Source organism: Anolis sagrei, chromosome 2 (genome assembly GCF_037176765.1).
Source record: "Anolis sagrei isolate rAnoSag1 chromosome 2, rAnoSag1.mat, whole genome shotgun sequence".
In the NCBI taxonomy this organism is placed as follows: Eukaryota; Metazoa; Chordata; class Lepidosauria; order Squamata; family Dactyloidae; genus Anolis; species Anolis sagrei.
This window is the reverse complement of record NC_090022.1, coordinates 78,737,538-78,758,993: the sequence shown is the minus strand read 5'-3', so window position 1 is coordinate 78,758,993 and position 21,456 is coordinate 78,737,538. Positions and strand designations below refer to the sequence as shown.

Here is a 21,456-nt window from a genome sequence, read left to right as displayed (position 1 = left end):
CAGTAACCATAGTGATGCAACTGAAAGTATAAACAGACTGGGTGAGATGAGATGAGGGTTTTTTTTCCGTGTCAGGAGCAACTTGAGAGACTGCGATGAGATGAGATGAATTGAGATGAGATGAGATGAGCCTGCTGTGATGCGTCCCTTTGCAGTTTGGGGAAGTTTAGGGATATCAAGGATGCTTCACTGAGCTGTCACCTAAGGGTTCATAAACAAAAATCTTTACCTGCTTCTTAGGACCAGTGTCATGGATGGATTCTTGGAGTTGTAATCCAAAAATGGAAGTTTCCAAGTTCTACTTAGAACATAGGGGAAAGGAATTCAGTTTGTGCATAAATGGATACGGTGCTCTATGTTCAAGCTAAATTAGGGAAGATCAGTAGCAGGTGATGGGAAAGACCCTTCCTATCTGACACTTTTGAAAGCTACTGCTTAAATGTCTTTCTGACCTGATATAACATAGCTCCCTGAATCCCATTCATATCACCTAACTCTATTTTTTCTTACAGATTTTGTCCAAGAAGGAGTATCCATCTTGTTTCTCTTCAGTTATTCTAATTTACCTTCAAGATATGTAAGTGGAGAAATTGTCCAAGAGTAACACAGCTGGGACTCTACCAATTCGTTTTTGGCCTGACCTATGAAACCGAGTGCAGTTTCTAACGTATCACATCACTTAATATGTCCCAATGATTACTGTGAAAGCAGGAAAAAGAAGGTGAAGAAAAGGGTGAGACAAAACCAAAAGAACTGGCTAGAACATAAGAAACATGAGAGGAAACCTGCTAAATCAGGAACTATAAGAGATCGAGGCTGGCATCAGATTTCCAAAAGAAACTCTTGGTGGAACGTTGCGAACAGGAGAGTTTCATTATGTTCAGCACAATACTTTTCTTGGATCCTTCTGGAGCAGAATGAATGAGATGAGGACTTGTTTAGCCATACCAGTCTTCCTACAGATATATAATCAGAGATGGTATTGGATTTCTCTTGCTGAGGAAATGCATTTTGTCACAGTTTATAGGGACTGATAGGGGGAAAATAGAAGAATGCAGATAAATTAGAATCTAACATAGCAGTTCTTTCCGAGGCCACTGTCATGTAAATCTGCATGAAGTAAAAACAGGAGTTGTTTCTCTTGTCATCATGAATTCTACAAATGTTACAGACAGTTCTCTCCACCAGGTGCTGATTGGGATTACCCTTACAGTCCTCGTGGTTGTGACTGTTTGTGGCAATGTTATGGTGTGCCTTGTAGTCTGTTTAAATCGAAGGCTCCGCAGCCTGACCAACTGCTTCATTGTCTCCCTGGCCTTCACAGATCTGCTACTGGGCTTATTGGTGATGCCCTTTTCAGCTACATATGAGATCTCTTCCCATACATGGTCCATGGGCATTACTTGGTGCAATATCTACATCAGCTTAGATGTCATGCTGTGCACGGCCTCCATCCTCAACCTCTTCGTGATTAGCCTTGACCGCTACTATGCCATCACAGCACCTCTCCGCTACCATTCCGTGGTCACTCCCTTCCGGGCAGGTGTAGCTCTGATCCTTATCTGGGTAGTGTCACTCATGGTCTCCTTCCTGCCCATTCATTTGGGCTGGAATACCAATAATACAACTATCCAGAATACACATGTCATGGATAGAAAACAGGAATGCATGCTTGAGGTCAATGCTCTCTATGTACTAGTGGATGGCTTGCTTACTTTTTACCTCCCTTTGGTTGTCATGTGCATTACATACTACCGTATATTCAAAATAGCCAGGGAACAAGCACAGAGAATCAACTACACCAGCTGCTGCACGAATGCTAGAAATGCATTGCCAACTTTGAAGGAACACAAAGCCACTGTGACCCTTGCTGCTGTGATGGGAGCCTTCATTATCTGCTGGTTTCCTTATTTTACAGTGTTCATGTACCGGGGCATACAGGGTGCAGTATATGAAACATTACTGACTATTGTCGTGTGGCTTGGGTATGCCAATTCAGCCTTGAACCCTATCTTGTATGCTGCACTGAACAGGGACTTCCGAACAGCTTATCAGAGGTTGCTCCGATGTAGGAAGGTGGTACCAGAAACCAGAAAAATCCCTCTCAACCAGGAGATGAGGGACAAGACCTTTAATCAGGCACAGTGTAAACTGGAGAATAATTCTCTACAGCTGCATACAGTGGATGAAAAGGGAAATTCTCTTGTCCGAGACAGCTTGGAAAGGTAAGATGTTTCTGAGTGACCTTGCAGGCTCAATAATATTGTTCTGATGGTAGTAAAAGGACTGAAACTGAATAACATCTATTTTGATTCTGAATTCATGTGAAATGTTTAAGTGGCACAAGCTTTGTAGACAATTTTATGGGCCAAGCATCTACTGATAGAGAATACTCAAATAAATTAGGGTTTGTGGTTAAGTGCCTTTAAGTCAGCTCCAATGTACAGCAACCCTATCATGAGGTTTTCTTAGCAAGACTTCTTGAAATTGATGGTGACCATAAGGAAAACCAATCACAGGGGTTTCTTGACAAGATTTCTTCAGAGGAGTGTTGCCATTGTCTTCATTTGTGTCTGAGAGAGAGTAATTTTCCCAGGATCAATCACTGGATTTTCACAGATGTGTAAAGCTTTGAACTCTGGTCTCCTTGAGCTCTGTTCTAATATTTACATCACACTGGCTCTTACTCAAAGTTGGTTTACCCTCAAACTTGAGAAATTCATTCAGGAATCATTTTCAAAATGATTAAAGCAAATGTACAAGATGAACCTTTGATTCCTAATACGTTTTTAAAACAAAATGAAACAGAAGTATCTCTCTTACGAGGGTAATAAGAACCAAAATATGTAGTGATTTTAGTTTTGGGTGAGAACACTGGGATACCATAGTTTCAAACCCACTTGGTAATCCTTGGGCAAGTCACATTCTGTTTGCCTCGGATAAGGCAAAGGCAAAACCTCTCTGAACAAATCTCAGAAGAAACACCTGTTATAGATTTGCCTTAGGGTCAACATAAATCAGTAATTATCTGAATGTACACAGCAACAATATTTTTAGAGGCATATGCACAAATTTCTATACCAAAAATATGACATTTATGCTTATAAATGTGATATCAGCACACATAAAGGATCTCTTTTTATATAACACCTCATGAGTGTGAGTTATAAACACCAAGGAATGAACAAGATCAAATTTGGGAGCCCCAATCTGGAAGAAAAGTGGGGTAGATGATGATGATTGGTGATGACAATTACTGAATGAAATACCAGTCACTTGGGTTTAAAAATTATTAGTAAAAGAGAAAAAATGTCCAATAGTAACCTTCACTATGAAACATGGGTGTGTGTGTGTTTTACTGGCAGACTAGCACATAAGGCAAGGGTTCTTCATCAAAAGGTGTAGAATAGTGGTTTCCAAATGTTAGCCTTATTGATGTTTTGAACTCCAGGTCTCAGAATTCCTGGCTGTTAGTCAAACTACTCATGACTTCTGGGAGATGAAGATCAAAACACCTGGAGGACCAAAGTTTGGGAATCATTGGTATATAGAATGTAATAATCTATAGCTCCCTTCCCCTGGCAGCTTCCAACTTCTGGGATTGTAGCCATGGTTATTTACAGGCTGTGGAAAGGGTAGGGGAAAATGGGGCAGCCAGGCAACACCTGGCTACAATTCTGTAATGGAGAAAGAAGTGAGGTAGCTCCCGATCACCAGCTATGTCCTTTGAGTGCAATTACCTATTCTTATATCAAGACTGTAGCTGTTAACACTAAATTACAGCATAGGATACCCAGACGTTATCAAATTAGAGGAAGCTCCCCAGAATCACAAGGGTCTTGCTAGAGATTGGGAAATGGCAGCCTTTATGCCCTTGAGCATAAGTTAGATGTTTGATACTTTTACTTTCATATTGATTTGGTTGTGCAGTAGAAGAAACAAAATTGTCTCCTTGAGGGTCCTAACAAACAAATGAGATCATAATCACTTGTTCTTAGGAAGGCCTTTGTTCCTTTGAAGAGACTGAATGGCAATTAATAGTGAAGTAGATGTTTGAGAATGGGGAGAGACTGGCACATATCTAAAGCTTAAAGTACTGAAGGAGATCCTACGTAATCAGCAGTGGAAAGAGCTCATGTAGGCTTAATTGTGTAATCCCTTAAGCAAATAATAATAAGATTTAGGTTCCAAGAAGGTGGGCACAACTGATAACCAGGCTGCACTGATTGTATTCCTAAAAAGCTAAGGAAAAGGTAGCAGTAGTGGTGGTACTCCTTGCTTCTCACAAGCACATCTGAGTTCCAGTTTCTTCCCAAACTTTTTATCTAAAGCTAGTACTACGACTTGGTCAGTTGAAAAGAAATTTTCCAGCTAGCAGATAGCACTTGCTTTTGCAAGCATGATTCCAGGAAGTGCCAACAAAGATTTGATTCTTCTGTTTTTTCCATGACCAATGCTGGTATGAGGTCATAAAACAAAAAGGAATATTCATCTCTTTCCACTTTTAGTCACTGATGCTCTTGGCTTTACACCTCTTTCTTTCTCTTTACCCTTTCTGCTTTTTACCCAACCCCTCCTACGCTTCCTTCAGCTTCTTACTCCTTTTAATTATCCACTTAAGGTAAAATAGGTGCAGACAAGATATAATATACTTTATTATAAAAAGTGAGGATGCCACAGATTTTATTTGGGACCCTTGGCTTCATCCAGCATGCAGAACCTGCAATCTTACACTGGCCTTTGCACTCCATACACCTTTACAGGGAGTGAGGAAGCGGAAATGCAGTGGTTCAGTTGTACAGAAAAATATTCTATAGATGCTGAGAGACTCTCAAAAATGCAAATTAAGTGTTCTACATTCTTGATTTACTGATTGGTCTTCATTAGCTATGCACATTTGGATCTCCTTGTGGATCAAATGCCCTCTGTGTAAAATAAAGGACTTATCCTTTGATAAATAAAATATTTGAAAGGGAGTGGATTTTAATGATAACCTTTAATATGTTTCATATCTCTTTTTGTAACTGTTTTTTATTTTCTTGGGTTGTTGTAGTTTTTTCAGGCTATATGGCCATGTTCTAGAAGCATTCTCTCCTGATGTTTCACCTGCATCTATGGCAGGCATTCTCAGAGGTACATGACCATATAGCACAAAAAACCTACAACAACCCAGTGATTCCAGCCATTGAAGCCTTTGACAATAAGAAATCTTTCTTAGGTATAGTGGGTTTCATCCTTTGTGTAAATGAGTGTAGCATTGCAACCTGAATCAGTTGGTTTGCAGAGAGATAAATAGATTGAGAACTATGTTTACTCTTTAAAAACTCTCCTTGCATGCTAATGACAATTCTGCATTTTTGTAAACTTGACCCATTAATTTATTCTGCTTTCATTTTCTAAGTAAAGAAAACACTGTCACAGAAAGTGCCTAACTTGATTCCATACTGTTCATACAATATGCAATTGAATGAAAAGCTTTGGAAAATGCAAAATGCAGGTGTAGTTGAGTCATTGTCTGGAATTTTAGTGGGAAGGGGGAGAGGAGTTTTACATCTCATTCCACTTCATGTCCAGTTTGTTGGGGGAAGTTTGTTGGGGGAGATTCCAATCATTCCCTCGTTTTCTTTCCTTTGTAGTGCTGTGTGTTTGCATGCCCGTGCCTTTAAGTGCCCTGTCAAGTTATAACAACTCCATGGGTTTCCTAGGTTTTCTTGGGCAAGGAAAACTCAGAGGTGGTCTTGCCCCTTCTTTCCTCTGAAATCTAACCTTCAACACCCAGTATTCGTTTGCAGTTTCCATTCAAGTATTAAAGGAGGTTGACCCTGTTTAGCTTCTAAGATAAAAGGGGATCTGTTGGCTAGAGTATTTAGGTTACTGTGTATTTTAAGGGCCTTTGGACCATAATAAAATGTTGTTGTACTATGTAATAAGATGCCATTATCACATAAAGAATCCAAGAGATGACAAATGAAAGAATGCATAAAAATTATTGAGATTTTGGATGCACTGGAATAGTGTAATAAGCAGCACAATAGACTAAGTAGGAAAATAACTGATGGTTGTAAGCTAAAGGGATACTTATTCATAACAGACGTGAGAAAGCAATTATGAAATTGGATATACAGTAATTCATCACCAGGGACGAATTTCTAGATTTTTAAGAATTGTCTGTCTAGGTTGCATAAGGGGTCAGGCAAAAATTAGTCAACAGAGAACCTTTCATCTCCAAAACATTGTATTCAGATCTTCAGATTCTCTGAAAACTGCTGCCAGATGTTCCCTTTGTTCTCTGTGGTAAGAATCACCTTGTGTCAGATTCCTGTGGGGCTGTCACCTGAAAATGTAACTAGGCCATAATCAAATGGAAATGTTTTTTCCTCCAAACGAATCCTTCTGTATCAGTGATATGCTGGCTGAGAACATAGCACTCTGGTGTTCATCGTTAAAGTGTCTGTTATTCTTACCGATAGTATGTTGTCATACAAGTATACATAGAACAATAAAATATAAATAAAGCAACAAAATATAGAATCAATACAAAAAAGTAGCCAAAACAATCTACAATGAAATCAGATAAATCAATTCAACTAAGCAATTGCTGTGTGGAAAGTATTCCACATCTCAGGTGCTATAACTGAGAATATTCTTTCCTTTGTTCATATGTAGTCTGTATAGGATACTAGCATATGTACTTTGGGAGACAATGTGCAAGGAGAAATTCAGGGCTCTTCCACACAGTCATATAACCCATAATATCAAGGCAGATAATCCACAATATCTGCTTTGAATTGAATTATCTGAGTCCACACTGCCTTATAATCCAGTTCAGTGTGGATTTTATATAGCTGTGTGGAAGTGGCCACGGTATCTCCTTGTACAACACAGCTAAGCAACAGCAGCTTGGGGAAAGGGAACTCTCAAGTGTAGTTTTTTCCTGTCTCTTGGCCACTGTCTGGACATAAGGATGCACTCAGTCACTTTCCTGCCATCTTTGGGCAACAAAGGACCTCAACCCATGGGGGAAGGAAGCAGAGGAAAGTAGGAGAAACTGTCTTCTATCTTTGTGTTTCTTGCCTTTCCTTGTACAGAGAATGGCTGTCTCCGCATCATACGTATTGTTTCAACAGCAATCACCACTATAGTTACAATCATAAAACAGTACAACAGACACCCAGCAGTTGCCATCACACATTAAAGTACCTGCTTTTCGCTGCTTCCAAGTAAATTGAGAGTTCTGGATTCGGGCAACACTATACTCTAAAAGTACCAGTTTCTGACACTTTAAAATGGGAGCCCCATGGGCAATTCCTGGAAGTATTCTTGCATCATTTTATGGCCTCTGTGGGATGTGATTTTTAAAATATCTAGAAACATAAGGAAGTCTTCATGTGGTGAGGCCCCAAGAAGGAACAGCCCTACAGCTGTCAATTTCCAAGGGAATGAAATTGCACTAGAAGTCAACATAGTTTCTACTCTCCCAGTCACAGAATCATAAAGTTGAAAGAGACCACAAGGGCTATTCAGTCCAATCCACTGCCTTGCAGGAACACACAATCAAAGCATGCCCAACAAATGGCCATCCAGCTTCAGCTTTAAGTCTCCAGATAAATGATATCATAAGAATACTTTTCTAGACTTTGTACTGCCATAGAGATAAATCAGGTGGGAATGGGCAGAGGAGATGATGATTTTTATGAAGGCATCCTGCTCGGATAGCTGTCCAGCCCTGGTTGAAAGATGAAGAGTTATAGGACAGGAGATCAAGGAAGGGTTTTGAAAGCATCCATCAGCAGTTAGCATCTGAACACCATAGGATGCAACAGGCATGTATAGCACATGTAAGTTTTGATGCAAATTTGTATTATCCTCTGTCCTCTCATTTGGTCATGCATCCCCCCCACCCCCCACAACTGTTATACAAAAGCAGCCATCATCCATATGTTATATTGGGGCAACAGGGTTAGTATATATGCAGTATTAAAAAAAACTCTGTTTGCAGCTTTTGTATCTCTAAGTTGTGTGTAGAGGTGATTTGTAGCTTCACATTAGATATGAAGAAAAATGTGTTCATTGTCACTGCAGAAGTAACCACATTACTGATGACAAATGAGGCTGTTTTGAGTTGCAATTCTGGTTTTCCTCACTGGTTCATCTTGAATCCAGGCCTGGGTGATATAAACCAGAGCTTATGGAAAAAAGTGTGTCATTGTGTTGCCAAGGTACAGGAGACAAAAAATAAGATGAAACGCATACCTCTTAATTATATTATTTTCTGGTGGCACTGACAGATCCTTCCTTCCCCTTTCTCTTTCCCTCCCCTTGCGCTCCTTTTCTTCCTCCCTTCTTCCTTTTCATTTTTCAGCTCTGCCACCTTTTCCTAAACTGCAGCCAGGCCAGGCCATTAGCTGTGACACAATTCTAACTGTCCTGTTCCAAAATCCATGGAAGGACAGAAGGAAACAGTTAGATTTTCTGCTGTGGAAAGATTAAAAGCAGGGGTGCTTGGGTGAGTATCTGTGCTGTGTTGTATTCTGAAAGTGAAAAGGTCCTTTGATACTGTTGAATGGTGCTTCTTCCTTCTATGGCCATTTTCGGTTTAATTTTTACTGAAATTCTTAAATTCGAAGACATCATCCATTGTAAGACAAACACCAGTACAAACCAATAGAAAATATTTTAATTTATTTTAAAAAGCATCTGTGATTCTAAGATGCACCCCATTTTTAGAGAAGTTTATATGCCATGGAAGGTGGGGGGAGGGTATCTTAAAACTGATATATATATATATATATTGCTTTTACTACAGATTCATGCTGTTTTGGATTTCTGATTGTGAAAAGCCTCTTCCATTAGTTTAATGGTAGCTCTACCTTGAGTTGAATTGTCAGTCATACTCTCAGTGGAGTGAGATTCTATATTATTTCAGGTGGACCCAAATCCTTGTCACTTTCTTCCCCAATCTCCATTCTGTGGGAAATCACTTAAGTAGGGAAATATAAAATAGCTGTGCAATATTTTTGGATTAGCAGCAGTAGGAAATGCATTTTGCACTGGGAGTTTAGGAAACAGGAAAGGGAGAAAAATTTAATAAAAGCTTCAGTCTCCCTAAAACCAACCTCTAGGAAGAAACTTCCAGGAAAATGTAAGAGCTTCCAGGAAGAGTTATTTCCCTCATAGTACCATAGAATGAACAGGAAATGATGAATAATAACTTTTTTTTGTTCTCAGACTGGATCAGTCTTTGGAGAATAATTTATCTGACCTAATTGCTAGTCCATACAGGAAGATGACAGCTTAAAACTTCTCTGCCTTCCCAGCATGCTAAGCTATGTTTAACATTTCCTGAAGGAACGTTTACCAGAAACATTGCCTGAACCAATTAATGTCGAGCTTCCCTGTGGGGACTAATCATCTCATGACATGAATGAATGTCTGTATTCTCCCCATCTTCTTATATTTATCAGATGGAAATCAGTATGTGTTTTCTGTATTAAAAAAGATAGCCTTTTATGACAATCATGGTAAATCTAGAAATTATGAAGGAAACTCACGAGGAAAAAGTGGTCTGGAGATATTGGCTGGTGACATGGGGTTTTACTGCTCTCCATTCTTCCTATCTTTGGAAATCAATGCCTTTCCCTTGACCAGAAGTAAGACCAGCTATGGGAATAAGAGAGAGGAAGTTCAAGTAATTTCCCTTCATTCCTGCCTATATAATTTAGTTGGAGATGAGGCTTTGAGATCATACAATTATTTGTCAAAAGCATATAAGCCTAAATCAAATACTGAGTAATTAAATTGAGAGGTCCCCTTAAATTGAGGGGTCCACTGCCCTTGATATGCCTCATAAAGTACTTGCAGTAAGGAAATGGGAGCCTGATTTTAAAACTGGAGTGGGCACATTCAGAAAATGAGGGGGGGCGGTTTGTAAGCTATACCAGTATATTTATTGTGCATATATTCAGGAGTGGTTAGTTCCCTTCGGCCAATTTGGCTTGTTCAACTTGGTCAGATGCCGTAACAGTAAGAACCCAGCTGTCACATTTTTCATCCTTTACGGGACAACGTGGCAGCCGATCACGGTTCCTCCTCCCCTATTCGGCATCAGCGGCACGCAAAAAGGCTGATGCATGCTGCTCGCATGGGGAGTCCCTGTGAGCCCAGCCTGTTGGGCCAATCTGAATAGAAGAAAACTGTAACATGTCTTACACATTGCTTCCTTAACTTCAATGCTCAAACCCAGACTTACTTGAAGGTAAGCAAAGAAAGGGTCCCAGGAAGGTGCTTCCTTAACTCTATTGCTTAGACTCCCTTGAAAGGAAGAAAGGAAAAGATCCCAGGACTAGAAAGGGGAGCCTTGTAAGTTCCCCACTGCCACAAATTGGTTGGATCTTCCTGGATCTTTCAGCTGCCTAGCCAAAAACAGATATTTCCATTAGCCAATTTTTGGGAGGCTCCCAAAAAACGGATCTGGGTGCCCAATGAAATTCGGAAGCCAAAACCAGATTGCCTTCCAGCCGAATTGCACAAGCCTAATACTTATCTGTGACTGAAGTCATTCCCAGTCTATTTAGGAGTGTGTAGTATGGTAGGCTTTCTTTTTTAGGGAGGGGAGCATTCTTGTTCTTTTGAAGAAGGGTCAGAAATAGTGAAATGTGCTCCCTGTGATTTGTTTTCAGCTGAAAACAACTTTTCAAAATACATGTTTGGTTTATAAATGGGGTTCAGGGACCCAGGAGGGCCAAAAGACACATTATGTAGCCCATGGATTACACCATTTTCATCCCTCACTTAAAATGCTGTATATATTCATATATCAGTCTAGAAATGTTAGTCAAAAATTCACACCAAAAACTTGGGTCAACGTCTCCATAGGTCAATGTAAATACTCTACATTTTTTATCAAAATGGAACTATCTTCTCTGAGTAGAGTGGCAAAAGGCAGGAACTTAGTCTTTCCCAGGAGAATGCAAAGAAGCATCAATCTCCTCTACTTCATCCACAGTAGTGCTGCTTCTGGCCTTTTTAAATGCTAGGCCACTAATCTTTCATTGGTGCTTTTGCCTCTTCAGAATAACCCTTGACTTATCCACAAGCTGTATAAAACCTCTGCTTAATACTTGCCTTCAACTTATACATGAGACTATCTTATGCATTTGGTATTCATTTTCACCCATGCATCACACAAAAAAGAGATCAAAGCCGCTGAGGGGCCAATGTCAAAATTTGGGGCACAGGTGACAGCTGACGCAGAGTAGGACTTAAATACATAGGCCTTTCATCACGGTTTTTGTTCTTTCTCTGCAGATATAGAAAGGATATCAGAGGGCACATTGTCAAGGAGAAATCTTATCAGCTCCAATACATTCAGGATGTTGTCAAAGAGGACAGTATATAACTGAATGAGGGACATGCTGCCTCAATTACCTGTACTTCCCCTTCCCCTGAGCATTCCCATTTGCAAATGGAGGAACTGCCGTGCTACAGCACTCACTCACATGCACACAAGCACACGAACACGTGCAGAGTCTAGGATTGCTTTCAATGAAGAATCTCATAATGAAATATCCAACTGAACAAGCACTTTTAGTTGAATTCATATTTGAGGACCAATTCCAACATAACAGCCCTCTCCCCCCAAACACACACATCTCAAAACTGTTTCCTGTATGTTGATAATCTACGCCCGATGGAAAGTCAGAATGAGTCATCTATAGAAAGTCAGAAGTTCAGACTGTAATGGAATTAGTATTTACAGTGAGACTGGAAAGGAAAACCTGAGCAGGGCTTAGCAAGGTAAGGTCAGAGTCACCTCTGCCGCCTCACATCTCTCTGCTGCTGATAAGCTTGCTCTTTCTAGTTTGCCTCAGTTTTATTGACAGTGTCATGGAGGTTTAAAAATAATAATAATAAAGAGGTCACTTTGTCTGCCCAAACTCAGATACAATTGTTATGCTGGCTCCAAGACAGGGCACTTATAACCTTGCGCAAGATCACATACATTTGGCATTTCTGCCTATGTGAGGGAGAAAGAAATGCGAATGCTGCAGTGCATGTCAATAGCTCCTTCAAATGGGTCTGCTCCCTGGCAGTACTTGAACAAGCTAGCAGGGGATGTACAACCAAGTCACCTCTTGTGGCTTGTAATGAGGTTTCCTTGAAAATGTCCCTTGGTCCCAGAATATTTATGTGACAGGCAGTGACCCTTGAATGCATTCATCACAGAGGCCAAAGTGGCAGGGACAGCAGTGGTGGCTGAACCACTTGATGTCTTTTGAATAAAGATGAGGTGGCACAGCATGGCCCGAATGGAAAGGAGTAGAGTCCCTGTGCATGACAAAACTACTTGATGAGCAGGCAACAAAGTGGGTCACTGACACCCTCAGAGGCTTGCTCTGATCTCGTACCTAGACCATTAACTTTCTTTGCATTCGTGTCTTTCTTGTTGGCAAAATGACTGAATTAGAGCTTCTCAAGAGTTCTGCTCACGTCTCAGTAGCTACAGATTGGCCTCTCCTCAGGAGTTCTTTGCCTTTTGCTTGCCCTGTGGAGGAAGATCACGGACAATTTCAGCTTCACATAGTTATATCCATCCCCCTTTGACAGGGAAATGAAAAAGTCAGTTAATATTAAAGGTCGTATTTCAGTTGATGCCAGTGAGCAGTCCAAGCCTTGTACAAAAAAAGCAGTAAATGTAATTAAGGACTGTATTTAAAATGGTAGCTTCCAGCCCTAGAATTTAAGCTATTATAGTTTGATTTATATCAAGTTTTATTTTAATCAGTTTTTTCTCCATGTACATTGTAATTGGGAATCCAGTACCTCGGGGCATCTACCATATTTCTGTTTCTCCAAGTCTAAAAAAGGCCACCATAGTTTTTAAAATCATGACAGTCATATGTCATGATGTCAATGTGATGTCAATGTGAGGATATGATTTCATACAGATAGCATACTTCCATTTAAGTGTATCCCATTCAAAAGCTTAACAACAACCCAGCCTCTTATCTGTGCAGATCCAGAGCTCGTAAAAGTTATTTTGGGAGAATTATCCATCTGGCAGGGCCAGTGCCCACAGTAGGCCTGGGAAGTTTGGACTTCCTAGTGATGTATCCTATTGCTCTGCACATATTCTATAACTGGAGAACTTTACCCAGATTTTTATTTGGGTCCTCTTCTGGGAGAAAGGTGGGGTGTAAAATAATTAATAATTGAAGCTGAAGTTCTTTGTGAAAATACAGTATTTCCCTTGTATTGGCAAAGACAACCGCCACCAGAATTGCTGGGATCCCAGTAAAACCTTCCTGTATATCACTTAGAGATGTTGGGATCTTAGGCTATTTAAATAAAATAAAAAATAAAAACAGACATACCCGGGTAATCCAAAACTGTGAGGACAGATCTCCAAAGCTTCCACAGAAGCAGCCAGTTTTGCCATTGAAAAGTTGAATGCTGATCTATATTTTTATGAGTTGGGGGCATGTAAAGACGTATCAATGCCACCAATAAAATGTAAAGTCGTGCGTTAATCCCACCAAATGGGACCACCAAAAATGTAAGAAAGTTCCTAGACTGCTATTAAATTAAACTGCCACCAATATATTTAGAGACGCTGGTCTTAAAGTCTCTGTTTATCCCTATTTGCGTTGTGAGGTAACTTTGGTAGAGTGGAATGCACCGAACGTAAAATCAATGGAGGAGGCAGGTTTAAAATACAAAGAGAACAAGTTTATTGTTAAACAAAGCGTAATTGTTGCAATATTGAGATGTTGAGCTTGGCATATGCTTGATGGTTACAATATGGCTTGGTTGAGATACATTCAGGCTTTAGATGTTACAATCTTATAAACTCCTTCTACAGTGAAGTGCTTTATTATTTCAGTGTTCCTTGTTGTGAATATTCTCACTGTTTGTCCTATACCGGATCAAACCACTGATCCCCAGTCTTCCACTACTGTCGATCCTAAAACCCCCTCTGTTAGATTCTTTTTAACTCAAGCAATCTAACTAGGTTTCACCTTCAGCTCCCTTGCTGAAGAAATATTCACAAATACTAAGAACTAACTGAATCTATACTGCTTCACTCCACAGAGCCCTAACTAACTCTGCTCCTCTTCTCAGGGTCTCTTCCTCCTGACTAAACTACTTTTCCAGAGTCCTATCTGACTCTGCTCCTCCTCTCAGGGTCTCATCCTCCTGACTGAAAATTAACTGTCACTTTCAAACCTTTTTCTCCTTAAGCTCCGCCCACCTCCTCTTCTGCCTTGTCACCATGGCAACCTATCTCTCACAGCTAGGCCACGGCAACCAATGTAAAACATAAATACAGTTTAAACACAGTATAATAAACACTTTATAATAAACATTTCTCTACAGGGCATGACTTTGGGGTTCCTCTACATCCACTTCCTATTTCTTTATCTATCTCATCAGATGTAGATAGATGTAGACAGAAGGACAATTCTGTCTAAGCAACATCAGAATGTTTTCAAGAAGGCAAAAGGTATTAGTGAGGAAGGTCACAGAAGCTAGGTGAGGCTGAAGCAGCTTACTTTTGCCTCAGTCTACTAGGAAGAGCAAGTTTCTGCCCTTTTCCCTCCTACCTGCTGAGTGCTACTTTGCACTTTGAATTCAGGCTTGCATAAACTGGATACAAAGGAGAAAGCAGTAGGAGAGAGAAATTCGGATATTTTAAAAGCAGCTGAAAAGTGAAATGATGGATAACTAATAAGGACTATCATGCCAAAGCAAGTTGGGTGGAAAATGTGCTCTAGTTCCTTTGTTATCAGCCTAAAGAGCTGATTCACAACAGGTCCAACCTGGTGATGGTCTGGCCTTAATGAAAGGATTTTCCCTTCCACTAAGTGGGAAGGAGCGCACTTCTCACTATATGACGATTTTGGAAACTCTAAAACCTTCATAAAGGAAACTTTACTAGCAGAAGTTTTGCTGAGACATATCTGTATTATGATGGCCTGAATTCCTCAAAATCTGAGCCAGAGAATACAATCTATAAAAACACAATGTTGGGAGAAAACACATGAGCCTATCAGTTCAACTCCATTCTGACACGCAGAATTCCACAATTCGAACACCCCCAACAGATGGCTATCAAGCCTCTGTTTTAAAACTTTCAAAGAAGAGTTCACCACACACTTGTGGTTGCATATTCCACTGCCAAACAGCTCTAACCATCAGGAGATTATTTCTAGTGTCTAGGACCTACAATTTGAATCCATTGCTCCATGTCCTTGTAAAGCAGCAGAAAACAAGCTTCTCCCCTCATTAATGTGACATCCTTTCAAATAGTTAAACACAGCTATCATGTCTCCTCAACCTTCTTTTCTGCAAACTGAACATACCCAGCTCCCTAAGCTACTCCTAGAATCATAGAATCATAGAATCAAAGAGTTGGAAGAGACCTCATGGGCCATCCAGTCCAACCCCCTGCCAAGAAGCAGGAATATTGCATTCAAATAACCCCTGACAGAAGGCCATCCAGCCTCTGTTTAAAAGCTTCCAAAGAAGGAGCCTCCGCCACGCTCCAGGGCAGAGAGTTCCACTGTTGAACGGCTCTCACAGTCAGGAAGTTCTTCCTCATGTTCAGATGGAATCTCCTTTCTTGTAGTTTGAAGCCATTGTTCCACGTCCTAATCTCCAGGGAAGCAGAAAACAAGCTTGCTCCCTCCTCCCTGTGGCTTCCTCTCACATATTTATAGATGGCTGTCATATCTCCTCTCAGCCTTCTCTTCTTCTGGCTAAACATGCCCAGCTCCTTAAGCCGCTCCTCATAGGGCTTGTTCTCCAGACCCTTGATCATTTTAGTCGCCCTCCTCTGGACACATTCCAGCTTGTCAATATCTCTTTTGAATTGTGGTTTCCAGAATTGGACACAATATTCCAGGTGAGCTGAGCTTCTAGACTGTTTACCATTTTGGTCACCCTTCCCTGGACATCTTCTAGCTTGTCAATATCCCTCTTGAATTGTGGTGCCCAGAACTGCACACAGTATCCCAAGTGCGGTCTGACCAAAGCAGAATAGAGTGGTACTATTACTTCTCTCAATCTCTAGACACTATTGGTGCAGCCCAAAATCACATTGGCTTTTTAAAATACTGGATCACACTACTGAATCATGTTCAGATTGTGCTCTAATAAGATTCCTAGATCCCTTTCACTTGTACTGTTGCCAAACCAGATGTCACCCATCCTACATCTGTCATAGACTTCCATCTCCCATACCACAAAGTGAAACGTAGGCTGGAATCATGTTTAGCCATTATGCTATCATAAGATGGATTTAACAATATTCAAACATTTATGGTCATGAATGGCCAAAAGAAAAACCAAATATCTATTTTCCCATCCCAGTAAAAGTGTTTCTGATATGCTGGAGATCAGAGTACCTGACACTGATGTCCTGAGCACTCTTTTGTGCACAGGGATAATCCTTTGGAGAAGCAGTTGTGGGCACCTCATGATGCAAGAGTGAGGCAAATTCTTTTTCTCAGTGCTCAAATTTCCAGAGTCTCAGAAAGTTTTTGGTGAGGAACCTGTCAAGCTTCAAATATAGATGCAACAATAATGCAATATTTCAACTATAATTTGCTTTACCAAGAAATCTGCACCCTTCCCACCTTCCATGTCATTGTAGCCATGAATCACCTCTGAATTTTAGTTCAGAGAAGGGGAAGCTATCCAAAGTGCTGAACCCTGTCTCCAAAATACTGTGCAACAACTTTGAAGGTTCCCTTACTTTGTACTAAAATCTGGAGCAGATTAATTGACCTTTGTCACAAAAGCCACTGCCTGCTACTGCCATATCCTGAAATCTTAGTTATCTTCCTTTTTAAAAAACAAACAAACAAACTTGAACTCTGTTAAAATGTGATAAACTATGGATGAATTTAAGCTGGTTTCCTCTTGCCAATCAATATCTTTGGGAAAGCTTTGATCTAAACTCACTAGGTGTGCATAACACTTCCACTAGAAGTGTGTTCAGCTTTTCAAATTCAATGTGAGCAAAACTATCTTTGCTTCCTCTTATGCTGTGAACTGAGAATGATCCTCAAAGACAAAAGTGTGATCCCTTCATACCTCATATTTTTGCTGGGCCATCAACAACGAGAAAGCACATTCCTGTCATTTTATCTTGTTTGTTTTCTTTTTTGTGGTGTTTTATTTCCTCACTGATGCATCCTTTAACTAATTCTCAAGTTTGCTACAGACCGCAGAGTGCAAAGCATTTGTGAGTTTTTCACTTTATACAGACCATTTCCCCCTCTTTGCTCAACCGTGGTTATAAATGTGTAGATTATATGCACATTCCTGTTGTTTAAACTGAGAAATGAAACACATACAGCACTCATCTCATTGTGGTTTCTATATCCACAATCCATTAACTCATTGCACCAAGTCTGTATATCACTGACAAGTTCTTGAATGATTTGAAGAGCTAACCGAGCCCTTGAATAGAGTGGCAGACATTAGCCTTCTTACCAGTTTTGATGTAAAATAAGGCCTTTTTGCATAATAATAATATACCTATTATCTGCTTCTTGTGGATCAAGATGGGGCACAACATATTAAAATACATCATCATACTAAATACATTCCATAAAAGGCATATATTAAACAATATGTCAACGTACCACATATTAATAATACATTTTATTCCCTCATACCGCAGTCCCACCATTAAAACAGAAACATTTCAAATAAAATCTGAGTCCCGATAGTCTTGAGAGATGCATCTCTTGATTTCATTTCTCTTGGTGTTCCCAAGCCGTGTGCAGTCTATTCTTATTTAATACAGCACTTCAAATAACTAAATACGCAACTTAACTCACAGTGGTAAAACAGGCAGCATCCTGCCCCAGCACAAATGCAGCCAATATGGGTTCCATCCACACTACACGGTTAGACCACTTTGATTCCATTTCCAATATTATTGCTGTATTCTTTGGATTCTGAAGTTGCAGTTCAAGAGGGGCATGTTTTTAGTGATTTTTAAAAGAAAAATGTCCTTAAGGGGGCATGTTTTTGCTTTTCATACAATTATAGAGTGGGAAGAGACAACAAGGGCCATCCAAACTAACCCGCTGCCATGCAGGAAAAGCACAATCACAGCACCCCCAACAGATGGCCATCCAGCCTCTGCTTGAAAACCTCCAGAGAAGGAGGCTCCATCACTCTCCAGGCAGAGAGTTCAACTGCTGAAAAGATCTTACCATCAGAAAATCCTTCCTAATGTTTATGTGGAATTTATTTATTGTAATTTGAATCTATTGCTCCATGCCCTAATCTCCAAAGTTGCAGAAAACAAGCTTGCCCCTTCCTCGATGTGATATTTTTTCAATAAAAACAGGGGCTTTCAATTTGGCAGAGACTAGAGCAGCCTTCCCTTCTTTTCTGTAGTCTAAAAGGCAAAGGCACAGCTTGACAAACTAAGACTTGGGGCTACAAGTCCCAGAATCCCCAATCAGCATGAGTGAGAGTTCTGGGAAGCAAAGGACAAAATAATACTTTCCAAATTTTGATCACACACAATCCTAACAAAGTTTCTTCTGTTGTTGTTCATTCGTTCAGTCGTCTCTGACTCTTCGTGACCTCATGGACCAGCCCACGCCAGCGCTCCCTGTCGGCCGTCACCACCCTCAGCTCCTTCAAGGTCAAGCCAGTCACTTCAAGGATGCCATCCATCCATCTTGCCCTTGGTCGGCCCCTCTTCCTTTTGCCTTCCACTTTCCCCAGCATAATTGTCTTCTCTAGGCTTTGCTGTCTCCTCATGATGTGGCCAAAGTACTTCAACTTTGTCTCTAGTATCCTTCCTTCCAGTGAGCAGCCGGGCTTTATTTCCTGGAGGATGGACGGGTTGGATCTTCTCGCAGTCCAAGGCACTCTCAGAACTTTCCTCCAACACCACAGCTCAAAAGCATCGATCTTCCTTCACTCAGCCTTCCCCAAAGGTCCAGCTCTCACATCCGTAGGTGACTACAGGGAATACCATGGCTTTGACTAGGCGGATCTTTGTTGCCAGTCTGATGTCTCTACTCTTTACTATTTTACTGCGGTCACTATTTACTATTTCTTCTGTTAGGACGAGTGAATCTAGCTTTCTTCAACTGCCTGCCCTTCCCAGGTGGCTAGAGAAAGCCTGATCTTCCTGGGGCAATATCCCAATGAAATGTGTTCAATAAGAAGTGAAAATATATTTATCCTTGGAGTACATGGTGTAGCAACAGGTGTCTTTCTGTCATAAACATCTGAGCACTGTGTGGCTCACAAGACACAGTTCTTAAGATCCATAACTGATGAAGTTATTTGCAGAAATGTCTGTATCAAAGCTTGTAAACGTCGTGCTTGTTATAAGATTTGGGGAGTTTTCATTCAAAATTGCACTTCTTCTATGCTGTGATCTATGATAGTAGCTATTAAATAGTTTTTGAATGCCAAACTTTCCAAAATCCTTGAATGCTTTTTATTAATTCAGCAAAAAGCATTTGAGATTGAAACAATCAGAATGCTGGTGAAAGGAAACCAAGAGATTTCTCCATCTAAGCAGAGAGCATCAAATCTGATTTTGAATAGTTTGTGTTTAGGATTGTTTTAGAGTTGCCAGCTTTTCCTCAACAGAGTCTTCATCTTTAAAAACCACGCAGTGGGAAGGCATGCCATGTCCCTTCCATGCTGGGAACAAATGTGCCTATCAATTTTTAAAATGCAAATGGGGGAAGGTGAAATTCAGTTTAGTTAAATTTGATAGTCCCAAATTTGGTGCACTTCTTTATACATAGTATTGAAAGGATTTGAGGTGTTGCTTTGGTTGTGGTTTTGGAAAGCCAATATGGTAGAAAAAAACTCATCCATCCTGACTTGGGGACTCTGAAACAGATTCTAAAACACTATAAAATACTTTAAAAAATATCCTCTGGCAGCAAATCCAAATACTTCCATTTGTGTTTTCTCTCTAGGAATCTGAATCCAGCATGTGATAAAACCTCCTCTGCTATTGTATCATGCTATCAAAGCTTCTGGTTGGCCAAGATCCTTCCCAAGAGGGGTGTGTGGATCCCAGTGTTTGAGGAGCCAGGAGCAAATGCACAGAAGACAAGACAGTCCTCTGCACAGCACAGAGATATCTACTGCATTGTCTCCTGAGTAAAGAACCTGCTTTCTTGTGGAATCACATATGGAGACAGATGAGCCAAGACAGATTTCTTTGAAAAGGCTGTAAAATGGTTGCACCCATGTTACAGTAGTCTAAACTAATAAGTTCTGATGTGGGGCTCACTATTCAAGGACTGGGATATTGCTCCAAGACTCCTGATTATATTATAGGGTGTGTGTTGATAAGCACACAAAGAAGTACACAAATTTGAATACACCGAAGTATTTGTGTGGTCACAACCAAGAAGTTGTCATCCATTTTATAGTCATTTGCTCAATGTGTTTCCTTTCAGTAATGAGAAAAAAAGGCTTGGGCAGAAACCCTGTCTTTGCTTGAATATATAAATGGGAAACAAAATCATTATAGCAGCTCTAATACAATCCTGGACTTACATTTTCCCAAAAGGCCCACTAAATGACTTGAGCATCTATTTTTAATTTAGTTGGCTCTCTTCATCCTCCTAATCCGAATCTGCAGGAGATATTGATCTAAAATAATGATCCCCAAACTTTGGTCCTCCAAGTATTTTACACCTCAACTCCTCAAAATCCTACCAGCCTGGCCAACAGTCTAAAAGGTAAAATTCAAACATCCGAAGGACCAAAATTTGGGAACCACTGGCCTAAAAGAACATGTCATGTGTCAGGCATGAAAATGAACAAGACAAGAATGAAAGATTGGTTTAGAAGATGCAAAGAAGAAGGGGAGGAGGGGTGTTGTTATGGTATTAAAAGTGTGCCTTCCCATTTGTTAGAGGGAAGTGCTGAGAACATTTATATTATTGACAGCATTCAGTGTTAGTATTTCTGAAATGGTTCATACAGTAGCTTCCAAAATGTCAGATAAAATGCATTTGAAAAGATTGAGAGTTTTTAATATTTAATAAAATCAATTTTAATTATTAAGCAAAATTTGGTTCGAAATTATCAAAATAGTGGTTTTAGTGTATTTCAGCACAAAATGCCACTTTAAAAAATAAAACATGGTGGGATGGGGTGGGAATTTCATTTAGGAAGAATATTACTTGAAATGTTTTTTTTAAAACCCAATAAAATGCTAACATTTAATGAACTTTGTTGTTTCTCTTTACATCTCATAGCAGGATTATCTATCCATAGTTTTGATATCTGAAGTAGTCTTCATGCCTGAAATCCCATTTTATGTTGATATAAAATGAAATGTTATCAAAACTAGATGCTATTTTCAAAGGCTACATTTTTATGAACATTTTCAATCAGTTATTAATCTAACACAACACAGAGGGAGAACGGTTTGTGGGAATAATG

At 40.0% G+C, this 21,456-nt stretch overlaps 1 protein-coding gene across 3 annotated transcripts in view; it reads left to right on the top strand.

Moving 5' to 3' along the window:
• Window positions 1-21,207, top strand: part of HRH2 (histamine receptor H2) — a 31,351-nt gene extending 10,144 nt beyond the window's left edge. For 2 of the 3 annotated variants that reach the window (XM_060765575.2, XM_060765576.2), the window contains exons 2-3: window positions 513-2,225; window positions 19,974-21,207. In XM_060765575.2, the coding sequence (XP_060621558.2) occupies window positions 1,150-2,225; window positions 19,974-20,160 (1,263 nt within the window). In that variant the 5' untranslated portion in view covers window positions 513-1,149 and the 3' untranslated portion in view covers window positions 20,161-21,207. Of the gene's footprint in view, window positions 1-512; window positions 2,226-8,362; window positions 8,507-19,973 lie in introns of all 3 variants that reach the window. The other variant, XR_009630784.2, reaches the window with a different exon arrangement.
• Window positions 21,208-21,456: the final 249 nt, after the last annotated feature.